The sequence below is a fragment of the Hippocampus comes genome, unplaced genomic scaffold (genome assembly GCF_001891065.2).
Source record: "Hippocampus comes isolate QL1 unplaced genomic scaffold, H_comes_QL1_v1.1 scaffold104, whole genome shotgun sequence".
Lineage (NCBI taxonomy): Eukaryota > Metazoa > Chordata > Actinopteri > Syngnathiformes > Syngnathidae > Hippocampus > Hippocampus comes.
Window position 1 is genome coordinate 4,927,399 of NW_017806072.1, and position 25,038 is coordinate 4,952,436.

The 25,038-nt window shown below is 40.0% G+C and overlaps 1 protein-coding gene across 2 annotated transcripts in view; it reads right to left on the bottom strand.

Annotated features, from left to right (window-relative positions):
- tspan9a (tetraspanin 9a) overlaps positions 1 to 25,038 on the bottom strand; it is a 179,904-nt gene that overhangs the window by 72,610 nt on the left and 82,256 nt on the right. Inside the window, exon 3 of one of the 2 annotated variants that reach the window (XM_019894180.1) lies at positions 6,857 to 6,936. In XM_019894180.1, coding sequence (XP_019749739.1) covers positions 6,857 to 6,919 — 63 coding nt within the window. In that variant the 5' untranslated portion in view covers positions 6,920 to 6,936. Of the gene's footprint in view, positions 1 to 6,856; positions 7,919 to 25,038 lie in introns of those variants that run through there. The other variant, XM_019894179.1, reaches the window with a different exon arrangement.

Sequence of the window (25,038 nt, forward strand, 5' to 3'; positions counted from 1 at the left end):
CAGTTTCTAAATGCCAATTTAATTTATTTAGGTACAAAGCAATCCAAACCTATCTGTCCCTATGTTAAAAAGTAATTGCCCCCTGAACATCCTAATGGGTTGTGCCAGCCTTGGCAGCAATAACTGAAGTCAAGCATTTGTGATAATTGAGAATGAGTCTTCCACATTGCTGTGGAGGAATTTTGGCCCACTCTTCTTTCAACCACTCTTGGGAATATTTGCCACTGTTTCGAGTTTCATCCATTTGTGGATAATGGCTCTGACAGCGGTTCGCTGGAGGCCCAGAGTCTTGAAAATGGCTTTGTAACATTTTCCAGCCTGATAGATTTCAATAAAAAAAAAAAAAAAAAAAAAAACAACAACAAAAAAGAACAATTTGTTTGGATAGTGGCAAGATGTATTTATTTCTTGAGAACCTGATTCTACTGTATTTACGTAATTTCTTGATTTAAAAAAAAAATGGTCATCAGGTGTTGCTGATGAAATAGAACTGAACTTTCCAAAAACTGTCGTCACAGTTACTTTGTGATTTAAAAAGGGGGCATATACTTTTTCACGTACGGATAGGTAATTTGGGATTCTTTTGGTGCCTTAATAAATTAAATTGGAATTTAGAAACTGTGTTTTGTTTTTGCTTGGGTTGTGGCTGTATGACATTAAAATTACTTTGATGAACTGAAACCTTTGTATGTGATAAATATGCAAAGAACATAGAAATCAGGAAGGGGCCAAATACTTTTTCCCAGCACTGTAGATAGACTGAAGCCGGCAAGTTGCATTTGGCAATTGCAAAATCCAATCAAAGACAATTTATGGTGGTTCAATAGCCTTAAATTAAATACACATTGCAGTACAACACATCCAGCTCACCTCATTGTCTTGCTGGGCGTCTTCCTCACTCATCCATTTTGCTCTTGCCTGATTTTTGTTTTGACTGTCAGTGACTGACGCAGTTCAATTGTGCCTTCCATGGAAAAAGGCAGGCTCTCAAGCCATGAAAGACAACTGCACAACCTGTTACTTAAGTGCTGCTATAGAAAATGAAAACCAGACAAATTGCTTTGACACAACAAATTGGTACGCAGTGGGGAAAACAACAGCTTGGGTGAAGCCATTTGTGAAATTCCATCAAACCAGATGTGGTTGATGATTTTTCAGAGAGGAATCTGTTAATGCCTCCATACTTGAATCCTCAGATGTTGGAATCTGAGATTGAATCAGCATGTTTGCTCATCTTGAATTGCCCTGGACAAAGTGCTGTAACGCAAGCATCCAGAAGCAGCTTCCAGAATAAGTGGAGGAAAACAAGAAAGTTTATCACGGTTGCTTTATCTCCTCGAAGAAAACCGCTGCCTCGTTGTATATGAGACGACAAGAATGCTGAGCTGAAAAATTTCTTTAGTCATGAATATAAGATGAGGTTTTAGATTCTGATAACACACTGTAATGGCCCCACAAGGCAAAGTCTATATCACTAAAACCGCAATTAAGGAAAATCGTGCTTATGCACTTCAGTATAGGGTTACTAAAGTCGATAAATGCTAAAGCATACTTAATTCATTAATACTTAAAGGGTACTATACGTACATGCAGATGTGCTAATGATGTTCAACACATTGCCTGTATTAAAAATGCAAATACTTTATTTTGATGCTTCAGAAGTATATATTATTATCTTTGTCAAGGAGGTGATGTTTTTTGTTTTGATCACAATCCATTCATGCAGCATTTCAGACATCGTTCTACTTGGTTGAATTCCAACTTACCCCACCACACTGGTTGATTTTTTTTGTCAATGTCATTTTATGGAATGTGTCATTTTCATTTATTTATTCTGTTTTCTGTGGAAGCGTCGCTGTGATTCTTTTACCAGGCAATCTACTATGTATTATATTGTGCCCTAGAATTATATTGTTTCCGTGTGCAGATCGAGGATCTGTTAATGGTATTTTTTTTTTTTTGTGTGACTTAAAAGTAAGAAAAATAGTAAGAAACATGCAAATTGGTGAGGTAAAACTGCTAGATGAATTTATGGTCAGAAATGAAAATGCGCAATAGAGTGAATCCATAATAACCAATCCGTGAAGTTGTGAAGTGCATCGGGATTTCAAACCTGGGGCCATTGTGTAACATGCCACTTTAGTAGCAAACCACCATTTAGCTGGTATGCTGCACGAAAATGGAATAAGCTGCCAACCGTAGTGAAGTCGGCCCCCAGTGCAAATGCTTTTAAATTCAGTTTAAAAACGAACCTTCATATTCTCCATACCGGTGATGTTTTTCAAAGTTTGTTTAAAATCATGTTTTCCAAAATCCTTTTCCTGCTCTGTACATTCTTTTAGTCATTTCAGTGAGCTACTTTTTGTATTAAATAAAACTTCCTTCCCTTGTCTTGTCTATCCAAAAGTAACAACAATTTGAATCTGTGATAGCTCTTGTATTGGATCTCAAAAAATTTCTAGGCGTACCTAAGGTGAGTGGAGATGCTCAGTTCCACTGCACCTTGCAAGAGATGACGCATGAAAGTAAACCACTAATGGAGGAGATTATGGGGGCAGTCGTCAGACATACTGTAGGTGAAGAAGCCCAAAATTTCGACTCCAGCATGAATGTCATCAGTGAACAATTCATCCTACTCTGTCAATCAAACAGCAATTGATCCTCCTTCTCCCATTGCATTGCATAAAGGCAACTTGCTCTGATGATTGTTGGCTTCAAGCATGGAGCTCCGCGATGGAGACCTGATCTCAATCCTAACAACAATGCTCTAATCTGCCCGAAACTACCCCTACAGCTCAGACTCCTCTAATCCCTTCTAAGAAAGAGGAGCCAGATGGTCATGAACAACTGCTGGGGTCTGAGGATGAGCACATGGATGGGGATGCCTGGAGCGCCTGCCTCTGTTTACCTCGTGCTTCAAGTTACCATTGGAAGCCTGCTAAAGTGGACCGCGTGCAGATGATGAGTGCATTTTCCAAGTGTGTGTGTGTGTGTGTGTGTGTGTGTGTGTGTGTGTGTGTGTGTGTGTGTGTGTGTGTGTGTGTGTTTCCAACAACATGCATGTTGGTCCACAAAGAGGAAACCGTCGTGTTTGGTCAGCAAATGTGCAATATTCCCTTCTCAGACCTGAGATGAGAATTCAGAACTTTAATGGCCAATCTGTTTACCAGCTGCAGCATCATTGTGAGTTTGAGAGTGTCAAAGGTACATCCCAGTCTCAGGAGCGTCACCATACTGCCCACCCTCTGTCCTGAATGCTTAAGGATCCCGAATGACCCCGAAGTGATTTGCAGCAACCCACAGGCTCACTAACCTTCTCCTGGGCACGTCTCTACACCACAATCCAAAATACCAGTCTTCCTGTCGCCAGCAAAGGAGACTTAACAACCACGAGCTGCAGAGTGACCCAACATCACTTAATTACTTTCCCCTCAGGACACTGATTAAACTGATGTTAAAATGGACCCAGAGTGGAACGAAAGCATTAATATCAATCCATGAAGAAGTAAGTAAATACTGTATGAGTAGTGGATGCTCATTAAAAGAAAATTACTGTGGTATGAATTCAGTTATTGCACCATAGGGCTTGTGTGGGGCAGTGGACAGCACACAGCCACCGAATGGTGTGCAGAAGCTAAAACGCATGAGAAGCTTTGCTTTTGAAGGCAGCAAGTGACTTTGACCAACAAACAAGCTTATTTTCTGACTATTGTGCTAAAGGGAGTGCAGCAGTGCTGAAATCTTGCCACAGAAAGGGGGTTAAGCTCAAATTGAGCTTTCGAGAGACCCGTGGAAATAAATGCCATCAAGCAAATCCCCTGAGACTGCCCCTGGAGAAGGCTGCTAAAGGTTGACTTATAGTCGTACACCGTGGCTGCTTCTGTTAAATGTGCACAATGAGCCTGAACTGACACACACAGGAAACGGAATTATGTTTTTGTAATGCAGAGTCTGTCTAAATGTGAGGTCTTTGCTCACAGCTCTGATCACTTGCACTTTTTAATCCATGGATTCATTTTTAATCACAATTAATCGAGGACACAGTATCTCACTGAAAAAGATGAAGCCATCACAGGAGGAAGCCAGGACTCGTCGACTCATTTCAAGTTATTTTAAACTGAAGAATAAAAATGAAGTGTGGGTAGTATGGAAATTCACCATGTTTCGAATATATCAAGTCCATACTTGGTCAGCCTTACCAGCCTCGAACACTGTGGTCAATGTTTTAGTTTGGAGGACTCTTGAGTTTTGCTGCTTTCCCAGTAATATGGCTCGGGACAGAAAAGAGCTACATCAACATTGTTTGACTCAGCTCAAACTCAGTGGAGACCTAATCCCTTATTTGGATCTGAAAAAATACTGAAAAGTAGGCTTGTTGGCTTCTTACAGCTGTCTCTCTTGAAAGATGACTTTTTAATCGCTTCATGCAGTTTCACCCCTACCCGTCACTCGGGATGGTATGCTATTATATTTTATTTATGCTTGAATACTATTTACCATTTTGCCATCACATTCAAATTATCATTCCATTCAAGTTTCACAACACACATTTCGCATTATGCTGGCAAATGAATTAGCTGCACATGTTAGAATTGCGCTACAGTGGCTGAGTAAGCACAGGAATGTTTTTTTGTTGTACAAGCCCAATTCCAATGAAGTTGGGACGTTGTGTTAATAAAAAAAATCATAGATGAAATCAAAAAGAGAATACAGTGATTTGCAAATCATGTTCAACTGATATTTCGTTGAATACACTACAAAGACAAAATATTTAATGTTCAAGCTGGTCTTTGATAAGTGTTTCCCAACTTTCTCAGTCTTCCAGGCGTTGAACACGATTTGTAAATCATTTTATTTTTGTTTGTTTAAGGTGATATCCCAACTTAATTGGATTTTGTTTTGTAGTAGACAGACCGGTGAGGCGAATGGCATTGACACACATTTCATAATGATATGCTGGAGTTTACCCAAACCCAGAAAGTCAATTGCATTAGATTGTCATCTTCGGCATGGCTTCTGTGGTCAGTGGGACTATCAATCACCTGAACTACCGTTTACAAGCATGGCTTGGTCCACTTTATTAGTTTATCAAGTTGTTGCTGTTGAACAGATAAAATCCTTAAACTGAAGTGTCATGTACAGTATGTCCTGATGAAGAGCTCACGTGGGAAAAAGACGAGAGAAGACTACACAATGATGTTCCGCTATCCACTATGGGAGAAATTAACAATCAATTTTATCTCGAAAAATGTTTGATGTTTGGGGATAGGAAGGAACTGTCCCTGATGGGTTTTTATTCTGATGCATATGCGTTGAGTATTTGAAATTCTAACAACTGAGGTCATGTCGCTCTTCTTAAGGTTGCCAATTGTTCAATATTGAGTCAAGAGCATCTGTGCTGGTTTTAGCCAAAAAAATTAAGTTCATTTTGCCGACTTACTTAATCAAGTTCACACATTCAGCCAAATTCATGACAGCCAATGTATTGATTATTTTGGCCAACCTTATTAGTCATTAAGTTTGAGTCTGGTTCCCTCAGTACGTTCGCTCTTTTTGCATAATGACAATGTTAAATTCCCCTACTGTAATTCGAGACATGTCAAAGCCTGAGAACTTGTAGTACACATATACAGAGTTCACAAGAAATGCAGAATCAAGGTAAATCAATGTCAGATTGAAAGAATCCCCATCAGCTAAGCCTCTCAGAGCCTCCTCATTCTCCTGCACTAACAGTTACATCAAGGCCGTGTGCAGTGAGGAGCCCCCCCAAGACATTTTGCTCGTCTCTGCCAATTACTTGGTTCTTCTCTCTGTGAAATGAGTAATGATACGAGGATGATATAGATACTGCAACTTGCCCTGAAGCAGCACATAGCACTGCTCTTCGCAGCCCCCGAGTCTATCAATGTGCAGCCCTGTCCTTACTTTTTTTTTTTTTAAGGAAGCAGGCAAAGAGATAGTTGTTGGTTTGTGTGATGAATGCGTACGTGTGTGATTTTTCAATGCTGACCTGTTCACAGCTGGGCTCTGGCTAATGATCTCGAAAGCTTCCAGTGTGTCCCAGTTAGAATCGGCTTATAGGCCAGTGGCATGGTGGGCCGCGGTTGATATGGATAAGCAATGTTTTTATACCTCAATCTTGGCTGCATTCACACAAAAGGCTGGCCCAATAACCCATAAGCCTTATAATCCACTCTGTAAACATTCAGGGGGATTCCCAGTTTTACAAAAGACGCCCATGCTTAGCCACGCAGTGGAGCCTGGCACACACTTATTTGTTTTTGTTTTTCTGAAGTCAATTACTTTGCATGCTATGCTTTCAGCGCACTCTTAGATCATTAACTTTTCTTAAAGAGCAAACACATGTAATAATGGAGTAATGACAAGATACACAAATCATCACTGTAAAAGAACAATTTCAAAGTGTTGCGTTCGACCTCAGCTGTTATGTTGCCGAACTTGGCTCAAACGTTGTTATTTTTTTTAAACATAAAAATATGCAACCAACCTGAAATTGACACCATTGAACTCTCATCCTCGATGCCACCATAATCCACCCCACTCCCCTTCCCTTCCCTCCTCTGGCCACATACAAAAGAAGAGCTGGTGCAATGCCACTGCTTGTGTCATGACATCCAAGAATAGAAACCTGCACTCCAAAAAACAGGCACGGACCCTCTGATGTAATAATTAGAAACGCATGATTGCACTGACTACATGGCCTTCCCTCTTTAAGCATACCGTTGAGAAGTAACAACCTTGACGTGTAATACAGATGGTGCCGTACTCTGTCAACTTTTGATCACGTTTGCTATTTACTTGGCTGAGCGATGAGATGAAGTATCGAGGCACTTACCCAGAAGATGAGATTGAAGACGAACATCAAATACTTCAAACAGCAGAGGCAGCCTCTTGCCATGTTAAACTTCTTGAATTCTAAAAGGAACACAAAGGATAGATCCAGGTAAAAGACCACGTACTTGCTCCCTTTGGGTGAGCTGTACTTGTTGTTGCTCTTGTCTCCTGCGCCGGCCTCAGCTGCTGCTGTTGCAGCCTGACCCTGCTGTGTGTTTTTACGTGGCCCCGTGGAGCCGTAGAAAGCACCGGCAGTGAATCCGCGGCCACCGAATGGGCGGCCGGACGTGGAGGCTTGGGGGAAATCAGAGTCACAGCTTTCTACTGAAGGGCTACGATGAATAGCTGACTCCTCACTGCTGGACTTCTCCATGCTCTAAGGCTGCTGCTGCTGATGACGATCTCCCTGATGCACAGTCTAACATAGTCTCAGAGGTGACAGGACAGTGCCCTACGAGTCCCCACTGCTTCCCAAGCAGAAATATAGATGAAGAAGACACAGATAAAAATCAAATTACATCCACCCCAAATCACACAGCTGAGCCGAGTAATTTGAGTGTGAAAGAGTCCGGTGACGAAGTGAGTGGAGCTGTACTGCTTCGGCTTGCTGATGATGTCTGGCTTAAGTAGCTATGCTTGATGCTCCCGTTCAGAGTATTACTCATGTCTTGAGACAAAATATCTTTTCTCTAGATCCTCGCTTGATATCTTCCCAGTGGCAAGTGGTCTCAGATGCTCCGCTTCCACTCCTGCTGACCCGGTAACTTTTCTCTCACTGACACTCTCTTCAGCTTCTCTTCTGCAAAGTGTGCAATTTGTTTTCCCACCGTTGCTTCCCGTGCTTTTGTAAGCACGCTTGTCTGCTCGAGAGTAGCGCGCTGCGATCAGCAGCTCTGTCACCCGCACTGCCGGTGCTCTGGTCTCCCGGTAGCTGCAGCCACACTGATGTGGTACTCGAGACGCGACTAACGGGTATGGCCTGTTTCCCAGCGAGAGCACTGCACTCCCTACCCTTCTGCGAGTCTCTCCCTCTCTCTCCCTCTTGCAATCCCTCCCCACTGCTGAGCAGACAGCCAATGCGGCAGCTGAAGGCAGATCCAAGCTCCACCTCTCCACTCCCAGTGTCTTTAATAAGCTCATCGCTGTGTTTGCTTTGACTATACATGTTCAGCAATTTATACTGTCAGGGGACATGAGAAGTCAGGGATGAATTCAACAGTGATTAAAAACTAAAAGAGGACATGACGTGCCTCACAGTTATATGGCTGGTGTCTGGTGCGTTAGAGTTGGGGGCAGAGTGCACACATCCAAGTAGAATTCGCCAAGATTTATATTCAGTTTAAATATTTTTCGACTGCTGTTGTTATAAATTTACTACGATTCATTTGGCAGATGGTAATTTATTTGCCATTTTGCAAAACTGGCTGGAATATTGGGCAGCTCTCTGATGTGGGTTAGGGTTGAAGAACTACAGCTGCGGTTTGCAGTGTGTCTGTGTTCTTCATTACAGCACTGCCCACATCCATGTAAGGGGATGCAATTTACTGGCAATGAGCTGGCTTTGGAATTTCCACCCAACGAATCAAAAGGAAGTAGCAACTTAGAGATGCTGAGCACTCTCCAAGGAGTAGTCAGGGTCAAATACTCGATAGTGCCGGTGAGTCACGCACTAAACTGACAAGATAATACTGGGCTTTGATTTAAAATCGACCTCACCCTCCAATCTAAGGTGCATCCCCAAATATGTCCTAGCAGTAGCCAATTGGAGAATTAAAGCTAAAAGGGGCAGAAAGATCACGGTGATCACTCTCCTGCTTGCATCACTTGCTAAAAAAAAAAAAAAACAAAAAAAAAAACAAAAACAAAAAAAACTGCATTATTGGATGTAATATTCAAATGAATGTTATTGGTCTTCAATGTGTCGCTGGCCAGCTCAATCTCCAGTCACAAGAAGAGATAATTTCAACACAACAGTTTTAAAAAAAATCCAGTAAAACACAGTTGCCAATGACATCCTAATACAACCCTCTTGTGTATCACAGTTGAAATAAATAAAATAAAATAAAATACGGGAATTAATGGGAGCGCTTGCATAATGGCTATACGAGAGAGATAAAGTAGTTTGGGCAATAATGGTGGACTTTACACCAAACAAACCCTGGAGTATGAATTTAAATGACACAAAGTATAAAACACAGTAAATGAAAAAACATTAAACGTAGTCCAGTATATTATTGAAAATATTTCACAGTTCAAAACAGTATCAAGGCACTTGAAGGGACGTATTCACTCAAATGTTTTTAGCGACTGAGGAAATATTTGTGTCAGATTGTTTCAATAGCTTTTTATTGAAACAGTATGGCTTTATTGACAAAAGCTAATCAATCAGTGGCGTGACTCCCTAATTGTCACTGAATCTTAATTTTCTTCTGGCAAATCGTTGGGTTTTTTTCATTTTATTTACACACATGCAAAAAACTGTGACAGTATATGATTAGGGTGAAATATAACCACTTCAATAAAAATCAATTTACAAGTTTGTTTTTTTTTTCGACTGGCGAGCTCGCAGGGCCATTAGGTATGTGGTGAATGGCGAATACATGTGCAGCTCTTTCTAGTTTCACTCATCTATCAGAGCTCAGTGGGGCTCTAAGTATTCGTGTTGCAGACTCCACAAGCAGCCTGAAGGATACTTCTGCAGTCATTTCCCTCCTGAACCTGGCACAGAATCATGAATCTACTCCAATCATCATACACAATATGTTGTGCATTGCTGCTTCATGTATACAGCAGGGCGAGATGAGAGAAGAGCAAATTGAGACTCGAGTAACAGTGGTCTGCAGGTGACACTGAGCAATTGAGGCCACAGAAGGAAAGAAAAAGGAATCACACAGAAGTCAAGAGTGGAGCAGAGAACAGGATAACAACAGTTGTATCAAGCGATATCACCTTTCCAGCACTCCCATACAAACACTGTTCTACCTCTGTTACGGCTGTGATACTACGTGAAAAGGCGTTATATTCACGCGATGACTTCACCCCTCCAGTCCTTTTATGTGTCGAAGGGAAAACAGGTGTGGAAAATGCCGGATTTTACAGGCAGGGGAAAAAGGTCTCTTGTTGAAGACAGTCAAGAGAAAAGCAAAAAAAAAAAAAAATCCAGAAAAGTGTTTATTTAGCCTGGTTATTTGGTCTTCGTTGAATAAAAAATGGTGAATGTTCAGTATCATGCCACTTTTTTCTTTAGAGGTCCTGCAAATAGTTCTTCAAAGGACCGTGATTGGTGTGTGTCATGATTCTGTTCTTGTGAGTCTCCAGCAGGGGGCAAAGGAGGGCCTTCCCTCCAGCATGCACACCTGCTGCCAATGTTTTATCAGTTAGCCAATAATTGCATGACTGCCTAAGTGTCAAGTCTCTGTCAGGATATTGACCTTGTTTGCTGCTCATGCTTGTGGTGTTTTCTAGACCTCTCGATCCCGTCATCGTCGTTTTTGCTCTCTAGTGCCTCGTTTGTCAGTATTGACACAATTTTGTCCTTGATCCCGCTCTTGTTTTGTTTTTCGTGTAATTGGACTTTCGTTTATATTCTTACCTTGCCTTTTGCAAGCGCCTTTTGCGAGTGCCTTTTGTCTATGCCTTGTTTTTCCTGGCACCTTGTGACCAGCAATTTCTGTGTTTACTTTGTCGGTGCGCTTTCTAATTAATAAATATTTTTGTTACGAATTTTTGTTTGGTTCCCACAAACGTAGACACAATCATTATTCAGTTCGTCCATGAACTGTGACAGTCTGAGCATTCACTCACAGTATAACCTTGACACAGGAAATTGTGGGAAGACGTGTGCCAATAATATAAAAAAAATGTCTTGCAATGTTAATACAACAGGTGACACAACATAGCATAACTTCAGTCAAAGACAACACAAATTACCTCATTGGCGGGATGATGAATTTATCAAAATATCATATATTTATTTTACTGTTGCACAGTTCAGTTTCGGCGTTTTATTGGAGCTAAAAATAATCGACCTTATTAAGGTGGCAAGAGCTGCATTCTATAATTCATCAGCACTTAATGAAAAATGTAATTTTACACGTGACTAACTCGCAGCTTTAATAGTCATGCCGCTACATTTGCGGTTACATTGTCCAGCGGGGAAGAGGAACAAAAAGACTAAGTTTGATAAATAAAGCCTGCTTGGTCGCTTTGCATAAAGAAGAAAAGCATCAACGTGGAAGAAAACACTTAAAATATCCTGCAACATGGGGTGTATTTATTGAGTTGACACGGGAGCAGAGAGAAACATCGAGCACTATCACTGCACCCACCGGTAATTGAGTGGTTTAGTTTTGAACACAAGCCACTGATGGTCTTGTAATGCACTGCCCTGACTTCAGCGCAGGTAGCCTGGATTCAGTTCCTACTCAGTGACAGTGTGGCTGTGCATGTAAATGGTGGTCTCACTCTCTCCATGTGCCCTGTGAGTGACTACTAATCAGTTCAGATCTTTCACACAAAGTCAGCTGGGATAGAATCAAGATCTGATCCTGAACAGGATAATGCAGATTTACTTTATGTTCCCAATGGCCACCGCAACTCCATTTGCATGAAATGCAACAAGATTTTCCCGAGGCCATTTTTTTCCCTCTTTATTTTTTATTTCATTTTTTAGAAAGGCCAACTAACACTGAATGCAGGGAACTGCAGGACATGTGTGACACTTCACAAGCCCAGCACAATATGGCGCATAGGGTGACCAGTTTGGGAGAGCAGTATATGTTGCCAGTGGTCACGGGAGTCCTGTTGTTGAATGGATTATTTTTGCTCCATGTCCAGCACGAAGTACACAGCGGTGGTTTTTTAAAATGCTCTTAAAAAAAAAAAAAAAACAGTTGAGTTGAGGGGACTGTTTTGTTAAATACAAAATATAGAGTTAAACAATACAGCTGCAAGATAAGAAGCACAAGACAAGAACTGTAACTGAATACTGTCCTAGTATATACACAAATGCAGAGAGGAATGAGTAGCTAATCTTCAAAAAAAAACCCTGGCATTTAAAAAAATGTTTTATGAATTATATGGAAAAAACTATTGTTGTTAAAAATATTCCCAAATCTTTTATAATGTTTGGAGTTCAAACCCCTCCCTTTCACACAACCTGTCAGTGCAGCTCTGTAGACGTGGGCTGTGTAATCCTTTGACAGGGCTGGTATTAAAAGATTAATTCACTGTGTGTGTATTTGCCATCTTCCTTTGACTTGTTCTGGACAGACAACTGTGGTAAAAGAAGAATTATGTGCGAAGAGATGAATCGACTCCCAGAAACCTTTATGGTGAAATGACTTGGACAACTTTCACAAGTGCTGTACATTTGCGCCATCTCTTTGTAATGTTTGACAAAAATATGCGCCGGCATGGTATTTGTAGATTGATTTATTAGCCACATTTGCTGCCATGTTTGGTAGTGTTGTGTTGTTCAAGTGATTGAATTTGTTTTCAATTTGCATTTACAGTAAATCTCTTTCTCTCTCCGCCCTCCCCCTCTCTCTCTCTCGCTCTCTCTGCCCCAATGACAAGGTCAGAAACTCAGTCCCCAATAAGTGGTTTTGCGAGATAATTGAATTCAAGATCATCTAAGCATCACACAAACGGCTCCAGCATATCTCCCAAGCCTCCCAAAAATAACATGCCGTCAATCAGTCAAATGATAATGCATCAATAATAATATTTTTTTGAAAAAAAAATTTTTTTGAAACACCAATAAATGTGTCACAGTGTGAAGGAATGTAACTGATGTCCTCTGCAGTGATAATTAGCAGCTCCTTGTATGGTCATGGCTCAGATTACAAAAGGAATTACTGCTGTATCGCTTTACAGAGTTATTGTGAAACCATATCAGAGCCGCAGATTTACAAATGACATTTAACAGCATGTGATCCTGCGATGGATGTATGATCAAGGCCGATGTAAGGAGGGGATTAAAACTAAAAAGGGTTTCCGCACGCGCAACATCCCAGCCTTTGGATCCTACAGACTGTTTGGCAAGCATGTTTGTGTGAGTGGAAATAGACCTCATTGACCTTTATTCAGTTTTGAGAGAAGCAAGAGGACACAAGATAAAAATACACAAAATTATTATGCCATAAAATGGTCATACCGTGGTATTTATGTCTAGTTATAGTTTAGCTTTTTACACTACTATATACAATTACCCAATGATATGATGTTGGTCTGTGAGTGCTGACATTTTTCAAATCATTCTGAGATCATTCGCAACAAAAACATCAGTCATGCTGCCTGGAAAGGGTGTTAATTAAGAATTCATGACTTCATGACTTTCTAAGCCAACTGTGAAGGCATAAAAGGGCCCATCTATGAAAATTTGGTCCCTGCAGGAAAGCAAGAGCAGCGGGGTGATGTCATGATGACAGCAGCAGGCTGTGAAGATCTCTGCAGCTAGGAGGATCACAGATGCCACAAAGATCAGATATTGGGTGTTAAATGGTCTTTACTGGGAATTACAATGAAAAGGTTAGTGCTTAAAAATGTGATGTTTTACACATGGGGGCCCTAACATTTGGCATGTGATTCTGACTGGATGCATCGAATAACTTTTCAAATCGGTACAATCTAATTGTATTTAAAAGTTCACATTTGTTCGTAAAATTTTTGTCTGTTGACCTTTTTTTTCTCGTATTAATAAATATTCATTCATTCACAGCACTAAGTCTTGTGGCCAAGCTCAGATCTAAACTTAATTAAAAAAGGCACGTCTATCAGAGTTGTGCGATACAAAAGGGGACACACATGTGACTTTACAAGCAAAGTGTGCTTACTTCGACATCATTATACTGCATTAGCATTTAGAGCCGAATCGTCACTTGACATTGTAATGCAGCCCAGTATCAGTAATGTCTGGGTCAACACAGGCTGTCGCAAAGAGGTCAAATGGCGGTGACGTGCCTAAGGGAACCGTACATGAATCCCAAAATAGAGTCGAGGATGAATCAAGAGTGACAGAGTGCCCCTGATGCTGATCAAAGGAGTGGAAGGGTTCAGCTCTATGCAGAGCTCTCTATGTAAAAAAAGGAGCAGCAGCATTATGAATCTCATCCAGTTCATTGGCAAATGCAAGGGTGATTCTCTGAATGCAAGCTTTGACTATTAATTTTCTGGCCTAGCGCCTCTGAAAGCTGACAGAGGCGCCCTTGAAAAGTGTGCCGGCTTCCTCTTTCACTGCCACATTCTAGATTCCGTTGACACTCAATGTTTTCCATATATTATCATGTGTATGTTGTTCACAAGATGTATGAGCTTTACAACATTGATAATGATGGCATGTTCGTGTAAAGAAAATGTGGCCAATGACTTTTCATGAAAATTATTTTTTTCAACAATAGCCATCATTAAAATGAAAGACAAATTAAATAAAAACAAATAAAAAAAGAAATCCACTCTTTTTAATGGAATGAATGGCATTTATTGTACCTAAACTCGCCAGTTGCTGGCCTAATTTTCAAATTTTATTTACAGAACAAACAATGCAATTCTTTAATACAAATGGTTTTGTGTTAATATGTACTTTGCACTGGCAAGAAAAAAAAAAGAGCCAAAAGTCAATATTATGTTTGTGCCCCTGTTTACTCTGACATCTCTTCTTACATGCTTGCATGGGTCTGATCTGGTTCTGGGTGATGTGTTATCAAAATATAAAGCAAAACAGTAAATTTGATTTCCCAATCACAGATTGTAAACAGTGTAGTGAAGAAAAAAAAAAAGTGTTCCGAAATGGGGTGAAACGCTAACCTCAAAATAGAATCCATTCTCTCGCTCGACTACTTGTTTTGAAGAAGAATTTGGTGTAAAAATCTGTAGATGTACCACAAGTGACCATGCAATATAACTGATATCTTTGCACACTCATGAGGTTATGAAACCAAACATCGACAGTTGCAGAGAAGGTGGAAACCTTTATAAATGTAAAACTTAGATCAGTTTTTAATTTAAGACACTCTCCTTCGGCTAAACAACTTAAGTTAGTGACTCCAAGATGGGAAGGGGAAATGAGTCGTGTCTTTTTATGTACAGTAGGAAGTGAAAGATTACTTTAAGCCCATGTCATATGGATAGAATTGCAACTGCAACGGAAGCGATGCCACTCAGAGCTCAAATTTCCAGAACCCGCCACTGATGCGAGTGTCACATTAAAACTATTTACGGCTGCGGAGGTAAGATATTATATACGTTGGGTGGATTTTGATTTGCGCTGGATCCTCAAAGCGCAAAGGGTGAGATGTGTCCATGTGGCACCTCATAAGCAATGCGACACATGCTTAAATATCCTCCTGTGCTGCAAGGAAATGGGTTATAGGGCACACAGGCCTGCTCACAGATAAAAATGTATTCTCAGAACAACAGCAGTTGGAAAGGGTGAGAGAGGACATATGGATCATTATAGACAATCAGTGAGATGGACCCAAGGGTCAGTCTGCACAGCAAGTAAGGTCAACATTTCCATTTTTTTTTTTTTTTGGTGGGGGGGGGGCATCCCTGGTTTTTCAGCATAACCTAAACACACCCATCAAATCCTTATTTTACAAAGTAAAAATGAGTGCGACATTGACACCGTTGGTGTAAAACTGGTGTATTAAAGCTGCATTCACAGCAATAAGACTGAGTTCATCAATGCTTTCTTTGGTTGCTACTAAAATGTAAAACGAAAGTGGAAGTGACAAGTTGCAAGACTGAGTTCATCAATAAATTTCTTTGGCTGCTACTGTAATGTAAAAAAAACAAAAAAAATGTGGAAGGTTTCACTTTGTGGTTAAGATGGTTCGGAGCTTGATCAAGGCCGAGTGCAAGAGTAAAGAATTACGTTGTCGGAACCATGAAGTACTGGTGCTCCTGAAACAAATGTGCCTCACTGCTGAAGACAATTTACAGGAAACTCTGCTACAACCTTATCTCAATTACTCAACTCTTAGTTCGACTTCAGGAGTATTGATCCCCACAATGCAACACTCCAAAGTAGTAAGATACTTGTGAAAACTACAAATGGATGGATGTAGAATGAAACAACTTGTTGTTTAATCCACTGCCATCCAAAGCCTAGTGCACCAAAAGGGCTTGAAGAGGTGCGATTGACCAAAGGTATCAGAGAAAGGAATTCCCAAAACAGTATTAAGGAAATGATACCATGATACTTAAAGGGGAATTTAAGTCACAACTTTTCTTTCCAATGTTATGTTCTTTGCTGTGCCAAAGCTGTTTGATGCTCTTTTGAAGAAATCCCCTATGAAGACGCTTACAATAAAGAGTTTTAGTTTCTGCTGGTCTGCTTGGAGGAAGAAATTCATTGGCCAAAAACAGCAAGTATGGGAAGCAGTAGAGAAGCAAAGAAGACTGAAATAAGTTAAACCATAAATGCGCAGTATGAGCTGGGCCTCACTTCACCACAATCTTGTATGCCCGTAATAGCCAGCATGTGACAGTGCATGTATATTCGAAATGGGTGCAATGGACTTGACTTTTGGCACAGACACTGTCAAGATGGTTATGGTAATTCATGAGAAGGCCCTTTGTCACTACCATCCTGCAGGGGCGTCTAATTGAGCACAGACAAGTCTTGTGAAACCTGGTGTAAAACTGTGGCAAAATGCCGTGAATCATGTTACTTTCGCAGGAACTGCCCTGCTGCGGATTATTGCCCTCCTCCAATGAGGCAGCTGCCATGCCATTGTATTTGTGGGCGAATCTCCGCAATGCATACCTGCTTATGAAGGGACAGAAACACCCTACCACCACATGAAATCAACATTGTAGAGCATGCACACCTTTTATTTTTATCAAAGCAAACCTCGCTGCTGCATTTGTAAGGAAGGAGACGAAGCACCATTGTAATAGCTCCCATCACAATTCACTACAAAAAGATACCGCAAGAGGTCGAGCACAAGGGATGCTGGATATTTTTTTTGTGTAAACAACAGCTACAAAAGCAAAAATATGCCACCAGACCTTGTGTATGTGCAGTGCAAACAGAAAGGCCTATAGTACTTGATTCAGAATGATCAATAATAGACTTAGAATATGTATCACATTTATTACAAAACACTTTTACAGGATCAAAAGTAATTATTAAAAAAAAAAAAAAAAAAACATTTTGTCACTTTCATGTAGTACCATGATTCTTTAAGCAGTTTTTAGGCAGGAAGCCCTGACTGATGGACTCAACCCATATTTTGCTTGGGACTGGCAGTGGCTGGATTTTGGGACACTGACTGGGACACTGGATGGGAATCAAACCCCCACTATCTGCAATATTGGCATTATTATGTAGCACTACGCTACAAGTGCATTTTAAATAGTCATTTTTAAAAGCACATCCGTCATCGCAAAATTACATTATTAAAAAAAAAAAAAACAGTTTACAAGGGTCACAGCACACAATTTGATTTATTTAGAAACAATTTGAACCATTTTACATCCCGACTATATATATATATATATATGTGTTTGTATATTCTTATACTATTACTGCTGCCCCTCCTGCTCCTCATCCCAAACTGCCACTCATCCTTGGGTTTAATTCGGGTTTGTTGTGATCCGGGTGATGGCCTAATATTAGTTCCTTCAGTGCTTACTCCGCCGGTCTTTCAAAATTACCGTCAGCAGCCGCGTTAACAAATATCGCTAGGGTAACGTGTTTGCTAGCTAGCAACAATGTAAGCCCATATCTGACTGAGCGGTGAAATCCACGCGTGTGTGCACATAAGGCAAACGGCGCTCATCTGTCAGGGCTGTCATAATTTGACAGAAAAAAATAAAAACTGTGAGTGCCTGACGGAAAATAACATTCGCTACGTGAGCACACTGAAAAGCCAAACCTCCGCCACTCACTTGGAAACTTAGTTAGAATCTAATCATAAAAGAAAAAAAAAATCTTTATTTTGAGAGATCTGTGCCATAAGTGGGGGGCACAGGACCTTTTTGGGTGGGTACAGCTCTCTGCGGCCCACCCATGGCAACAGGCGTGTCATTTTAAGAGCAAGCACAAAAGTTTAAGTTATGAGTCTGCTCTTCCTTGCACACTTCACTAAGAACAATCAATATTGATTTGCTAATTCCCTGCAGTCACTGACGTGACTCTGCCACTTGCTATTATTTGAAAACGTGACTCATCCATTTTAGATCAAAATCAATCCTAACTATGACTGTGGCAAGCATCTACTCATGCGCTGTCGTGACTATTCCAGCGCAATGTTGCAAACGTCCTTTTATCTTCTGCTTTCTTTCGATTGAAATCGATCCCGGTTTTGAAAAATTCGCCTGTCACTACCCACCTGAAAGCTGAATAGCTCTTTCAAGCAACAACTCATGGAAGCAGAGATGACAATACAGACTATGTACTGGCAGTGTGGTGAATTATAAGATGCACCTGGAAAGTATCTCAGAAAAATAAAGTACCAAATGCTATCAAATAGAAAATGTTCATTGACCACGGATCTCAGATAAAACTTGGCATTGTGTAGCCAAATGTTTATATATATATATATATTACAATCAGTATCAATTCTGACGGATATCGCACACATAACTTTTGTCTTCCGATGGAATTTGTTCCATACATTTATTTATTTAGATATTTATTAGTGTCGTATATTTAGAAAAGGTGCAGAAGTTAAATAGTGGTATTTATAAGCTAATTTGGTAACAGGTCAAGGTCAAAACAATCATCTTCCCAGTGTCAAACATACCCGATGCATGGCTAAGAAGTCAGCTGGGCTGGCTTTTCCCAAGTTAGCTGTGAGATTATGTCAACCTTGACCACCGTGTTCTTATCACCTTTGGCTTCAACTCCGAGTATGACTGGAATGAAATTATTTAGCTGCACTCATAACATATCTGCTTCATTAAGTAGGACCGACATCAGGATGGACCTTGAGCTTTTACCATCCATTTCCAGAACCAAGATGTGCTAAATCTGAAGACACTCCTGAGGCACCTGTGACATGCTGACTTGCAAAAATATAAGGTTCACAACCTTCATGAACCAAGATCAAAAAAATTAACTTCATAAAGACCACTTAAACCATGCCGTAATAAAAACATCGAGCTGTCAACTCTTTAGTTTTTTCAAATTATTCTTTCATATGGAGCTTTTCAAACAGCAATGGGTTTCCACAGTTACATTATTAATCAAATTCTGTATTGTTGATTACTAAATAAAAAAAATAATACTCAAAAAGTGTAACATTGAAGCTTGGAAAAACATCAGTTTTACACTTTTTAATAAGCTGCTAGACATTCTTTATTCAAATGTGAGACAGTAAGTTGTTTGAGTCGGATATTAAATTAGCTAAATACTGGTCCCACCCACCCACACATTGTATGCTGCTTGTTTCCCGTTCAATACAATCATTTTAGGAAGTAATTATAAATAAACACATGATTTTTTTTTTCGCCGATGTCACAGGTGGGCAGCATTATATGGCAGGAAAATTACCTGAGGGTGACTTAAGGTTTTGTTCGGTTTCATTCATCAAAAAAATTTAAGCATGATAACTAATTCATGCGCCGCATTAGTTTGTTGCGCATTATTCAGACATGGCAACAGGCGTGTCATTTTAAGAGCAAGCACAAAAGTTTAAGTTATGAGTCTGCTCTTCCTTGCACACTTCACTAAGAACAATCAATATTGATTTGCTAATTCCCTGCAGTCACTGACGTGACTCTGCCACTTGCTATTATTTGAAAACGTGACTCATCCATTTTAGATCAAAATCAATCCTAACTATGACTGTGGCAAGCATCTACTCATGCGCTGTCGTGACTATTCCAGCGCAATGTTGCAAACGTCCTTTTATCTTCTGCTTTCTTTCGATTGAAATCGATCCCGGTTTTGAAAAATTCGCCTGTCACTACCCACCTGAAAGCTGAATAGCTCTTTCAAGCAACAACTCATGGAAGCAGAGATGACAATACAGACTATGTACTGGCAGTGTGGTGAATTATAAGATGCACCTGGAAAGTATCTCAGAAAAATAAAGTACCAAATGCTATCAAATAGAAAATGTTCATTGACCACGGATCTCAGATAAAACTTGGCATTGTGTAGCCAAATGTTTATATATATATATATATTACAATCAGTATCAATTCTGACGGATATCGCACACATAACTTTTGTCTTCCGATGGAATTTGTTCCATACATTTATTTATTTAGATATTTATTAGTGTCGTATATTTAGAAAAGGTGCAGAAGTTAAATAGTGGTATTTATAAGCTAATTTGGTAACAGGTCAAGGTCAAAACAATCATCTTCCCAGTGTCAAACATACCCGATGCATGGCTAAGAAGTCAGCTGGGCTGGCTTTTCCCAAGTTAGCTGTGAGATTATGTCAACCTTGACCACCGTGTTCTTATCACCTTTGGCTTCAACTCCGAGTATGACTGGAATGAAATTATTTAGCTGCACTCATAACATATCTGCTTCATTAAGTAGGACCGACATCAGGATGGACCTTGAGCTTTTACCATCCATTTCCAGAACCAAGATGTGCTAAATCTGAAGACACTCCTGAGGCACCTGTGACATGCTGACTTGCAAAAATATAAGGTTCACAACCTTCATGAACCAAGATCAAAAAAATTAACTTCATAAAGACCACTTAAACCATGCCGTAATAAAAACATCGAGCTGTCAACTCTTTAGTTTTTTCAAATTATTCTTTCATATGGAGCTTTTCAAACAGCAATGGGTTTCCACAGTTACATTATTAATCAAATTCTGTATTGTTGATTACTAAATAAAAAAAATAATACTCAAAAAGTGTAACATTGAAGCTTGGAAAAACATCAGTTTTACACTTTTTAATAAGCTGCTAGACATTCTTTATTCAAATGTGAGACAGTAAGTTGTTTGAGTCGGATATTAAATTAGCTAAATACTGGTCCCACCCACCCACACATTGTATGCTGCTTGTTTCCCGTTCAATACAATCATTTTAGGAAGTAATTATAAATAAACACATGATTTTTTTTTTCGCCGATGTCACAGGTGGGCAGCATTATATGGCAGGAAAATTACCTGAGGGTGACTTAAGGTTTTGTTCGGTTTCATTCATCAAAAAAATTTAAGCATGATAACTAATTCATGCGCCGCATTAGTTTGTTGCGCATTATTCAGAGTGTGCTGAGCAGTAGCGGGCGGCAAATAAGCTTTATGAAGGAATACATATTCTGAGAGGAAATACACTGTAGCTGATTATGAAATCTAACACGATTAGCTTGGACATTCCTCAAAATGTAAAAGGTAAAAGGGCCACAGGGAAAAGAAATTCAGCCTATACCACCCAGCCATCAATTTTACATCACTCTCAAGAGCACGGGGTCTCCTCGAGAATGATTCACAGCTGGAAAATAGCTTTTCTCTGCCCTATCACACATACTAATACCGGTACATTATAATACAAACTTCACGTGGTTAAATCTGTCACACAACAAGTAGTAAGAATTGTCACATTATACAGCATTCCACAAAGGTATTATGTCACCGCTACCTAGTTGCTTTAATTACTTTTTTCACATACATGGAATTTTTACATGCAATAACTTGGATACACTACTGTATTTTTTGGTAACCGTTGTAGTGCAAGTGGATATTATATTTGCTGATCACCACATTACCGTCTTTTTTTTTCCGTTTTTGCATGTGTTGTTTTTTTGTATTCTAATAAAAAGACAACATCTGTATAATATATACGCTTTATTGCTGAAACAACAGATCTCACATTGATGATCTAAGACTAAGGGCTCTATTTTCGGAGACAGGTGCATGTGTGCCAGGTGTAAAAATTGGCATATCTTAATTTTCGTGCTGGGGAAAGTCTAGTTTATCGTGTTTGGGAATTTGTCAGACCACGCTGGGTGTTCCGGAGGACCAAGGGCATTTTCTTTTACACGCCCCCAGCGCACCAGACAATTTAGTGACAGAAAATATCACAGACCTAAGACCAGCTAAAAGCAGGTCTGAGTTGTGGCGCAAGTCTTCAATTCTGCTCCTCAAGGGCCACTGTTCTGCCTCTTTTTCATTTTTATCCAGCTTCTGCAGACCTTGCTGATTATTTGATCATTTGAATCAGGTTTGTTGCAGAAGGGAGAGATGGCAGGACAGTGGCCCTCGAAGAACAGGATTAAAGACGCCTGGTGTAGTTGTTCAGCCTCCTGGCTTTCATGCAGGCAGAGTGGGTTCAGGTCCTACTCAGTGAAGATGTGAATCAGAATGTGAAAGGTTGTCTGCCTTATATGTAACCAGTGATTGACTGGTGACCAGTCTAGTGCGTGGTCCACCTTTCGCAAAAAGTCATTTAAGACAGGCTCCAGCTGGCCTGGAACAGTGGCATACAAAATGGGTGGCACATGAATGGATAATTATTCTGAAGTTGGGCTCCGAAACCACAATTATAAAATAATCAAAAAGGCATACAACCTTGCAAGCATGCTGACTGAGATGACAGTCTACTTCTGTGGTACGATCAGTTGTGTGTGCTTGCAGCCTAAATCTGTCATAAAACACAGTCAGCGTACAAATGTCACAAGGGTATGTGTTGCACTGTTTTTCTTAATGCATCCCTTTTGTATCTGACGGAAAAGAGACTATTGAAGTATTGCATAAAGCATCATTTTTTTAAATGTCTCTCTAAGCTCTTATTAATGCCACTTTGCTCACGATGTTTGCATTCTTAGCAGAAGTGTATGGTAGTAGCTATGTAATTTTTACATTACTCCTGACAACATGAGGTATATCTGCATAATCTTGTATGTGCATATTATTCGTGTTTATATGAGATGTATGACATAAGGTGTTTTCCTCTTCATAGAGGCGCTCGCTACAAAGCTTATGTCACTTCGAGAGAAACGCGCCATCCATTAAATACAAAACACATGACATGTCCTGCAATGTTACATAATGCCAAACTTTGAAAAATGTGCAGGACTCACGCATGCAAACACTGACATGTCCATCGCGTATATGCCTGCCTACTGAACCTTAATAATGCTCAGTTGACACACAGTCAATTTTACCTACTCCGATTTGCAGTAGTGCAGGACGTGTACAATGGAAAGGTATTTCAAAACATTTGATATTTAATTCAAATGAGAGTAGATAAAATAATTTTAAACTATGACACAGAACAAACATAAGAGCAAATAAATGATTTGACAAGGTCATTAAATACTGGGCATAACACTATTTACAAAGTCGGCATTTTGAACAGATCTTGCATTGGATAAGCTCTATTTTAATTTTGAACTGACAAGTGTTCATGACTGTAAACACAGCATTGTAAGAAAAGGCTTCATGGGTGTGTGTGTGTGTGTGTGTGTGTGTGTGGACAGGAAGCTGGTGAGCACACAGAGCAAAGGGAATTACAAGTTTGGCTGCCTTTTGAGGAAAAAAAACACATCTTGGAACAAAACACACTGATTAAAGCCAAACCATTCTGATGTAATCATCTCTCGAAGACACTTTACATTCTTGCTTGTTAGGGCTAACGTAAAAATGCTCACTTTAAAGACAGAAAGGTAGAAAATCAAAATTCTTTGCTGTGAAATAAGGATGAGAGCAGAGCTTCTGGAAACACCGAAAACATCAAACACAGTGTAGAAAGAACAGAGGAGACCTGTCATTACATGCCCCCGCCCCATGAAGCCATACGTGCGGATAAAGTGGCAGCCTACCTGCACATTGCTAGTACACGAAGGTACTTTCACTCACTGCCCTCACCTCCTCAACTGTATATTTTCCTGTACGCACCTACTGTATATTCACATGCTGAGACATTCCCTTTGTGCATATTCCCTGTACACATAATAACCTTCAATTGAGCACTCTTTTTTTTTTTTTTTTTACTTTGGCAATTGTTATTCACACATGCAGATTGTATATTGTTCAAATGTCATGATCTCTGATGGGCTCAAGGTTCTTGACCAACTGTGGATTGAAAAAAAAAACGTCCATCAAATTGACTTACAAATCTGTAATACAAAACTCAAACTCAAAAGAGACCTTCTGAATCCGACAAAACTGTAAGAATAACGGGTAATGGTGAAGATCAACGAGAAAGCTGATAGAGATTCAACATTTGTCACTTAACATAATGACAGCTGTCAGACAAGCAAGTCGAACGTTGCCTGTCCCTTAAAACAAACAGATTGGCACAAGACAAAGCTCACTTTTGATAGATTGTAGATTCATCTGTCCAAATATGCCAGTGTGGAATTTGGAAGGGTCAGTCGCTTCTAATTAAGTGAAACAGGTTAGAAACGCAGTGCGCTTTCATCGTATGCTTGGCTCCAGTTTGTCTCTGCTGCGGTATTCTTGATCATCACAGGTGGGAGGCAAAGTGGAGGCAAGCGTAGCCTGCTGAGAATGTTCAAGAAGAGCAAAGTATTGGAGCAAGTACAGTACACTTAATAAGGATAGGCTTTGAAAAACAAAGGTCTGCATAATCAATATATACTTTTTGATCTAACAATACAATGGGTCTTTTCAGAGTAAGATCTTTTATTTTAGTGTAAATTTTCACACGATCTACAACGGTACCTATGTGAGGAAGAGGCTGCTGAATCCCAGAGGCTCAAATTCTCACTATGGTTTGGCCGGCGGTTTATCACAGGTGCCGGTGGAGTTCACTCCCTCGCAGCACGTCGCTTTCTGATGGTTTGCCTCACATTTCCCATGTTCTGTCAAAGCTTTAAACCTATGAATGAAACCTAGATGCAGGAAGCTTTTGGAGAATCTATCCTACTCGGCCTGGCTTTACTCCCACTCCCACACCAGGTGCAGCGTCAGACACTAGTTGAATGCAAAATGCCCAGTGCTGCATCATATTGGGCTGATAAATTGCCACATTCAAAGTCATTGAATGCAACAAAATGGCTGCCGTAGATCCTAGCTCGGTGTGAGAATCGTGATAAAATGTGGCAAAAAAATTGCAGCAGAATGTGACAAAATGGTAAAGGACGATGAGACACACGGGGAAATCCAAATACTTTTCGTCCTACTACGACCACCTCCAAGTATGGCTATGGCCTATTCATTTCTGTCAGTTTTTTTTTTTTTTTTTTGTATTTGTTTTTATTGCGCGTTCACCCAACCTTTACCACATACATGAGGTCT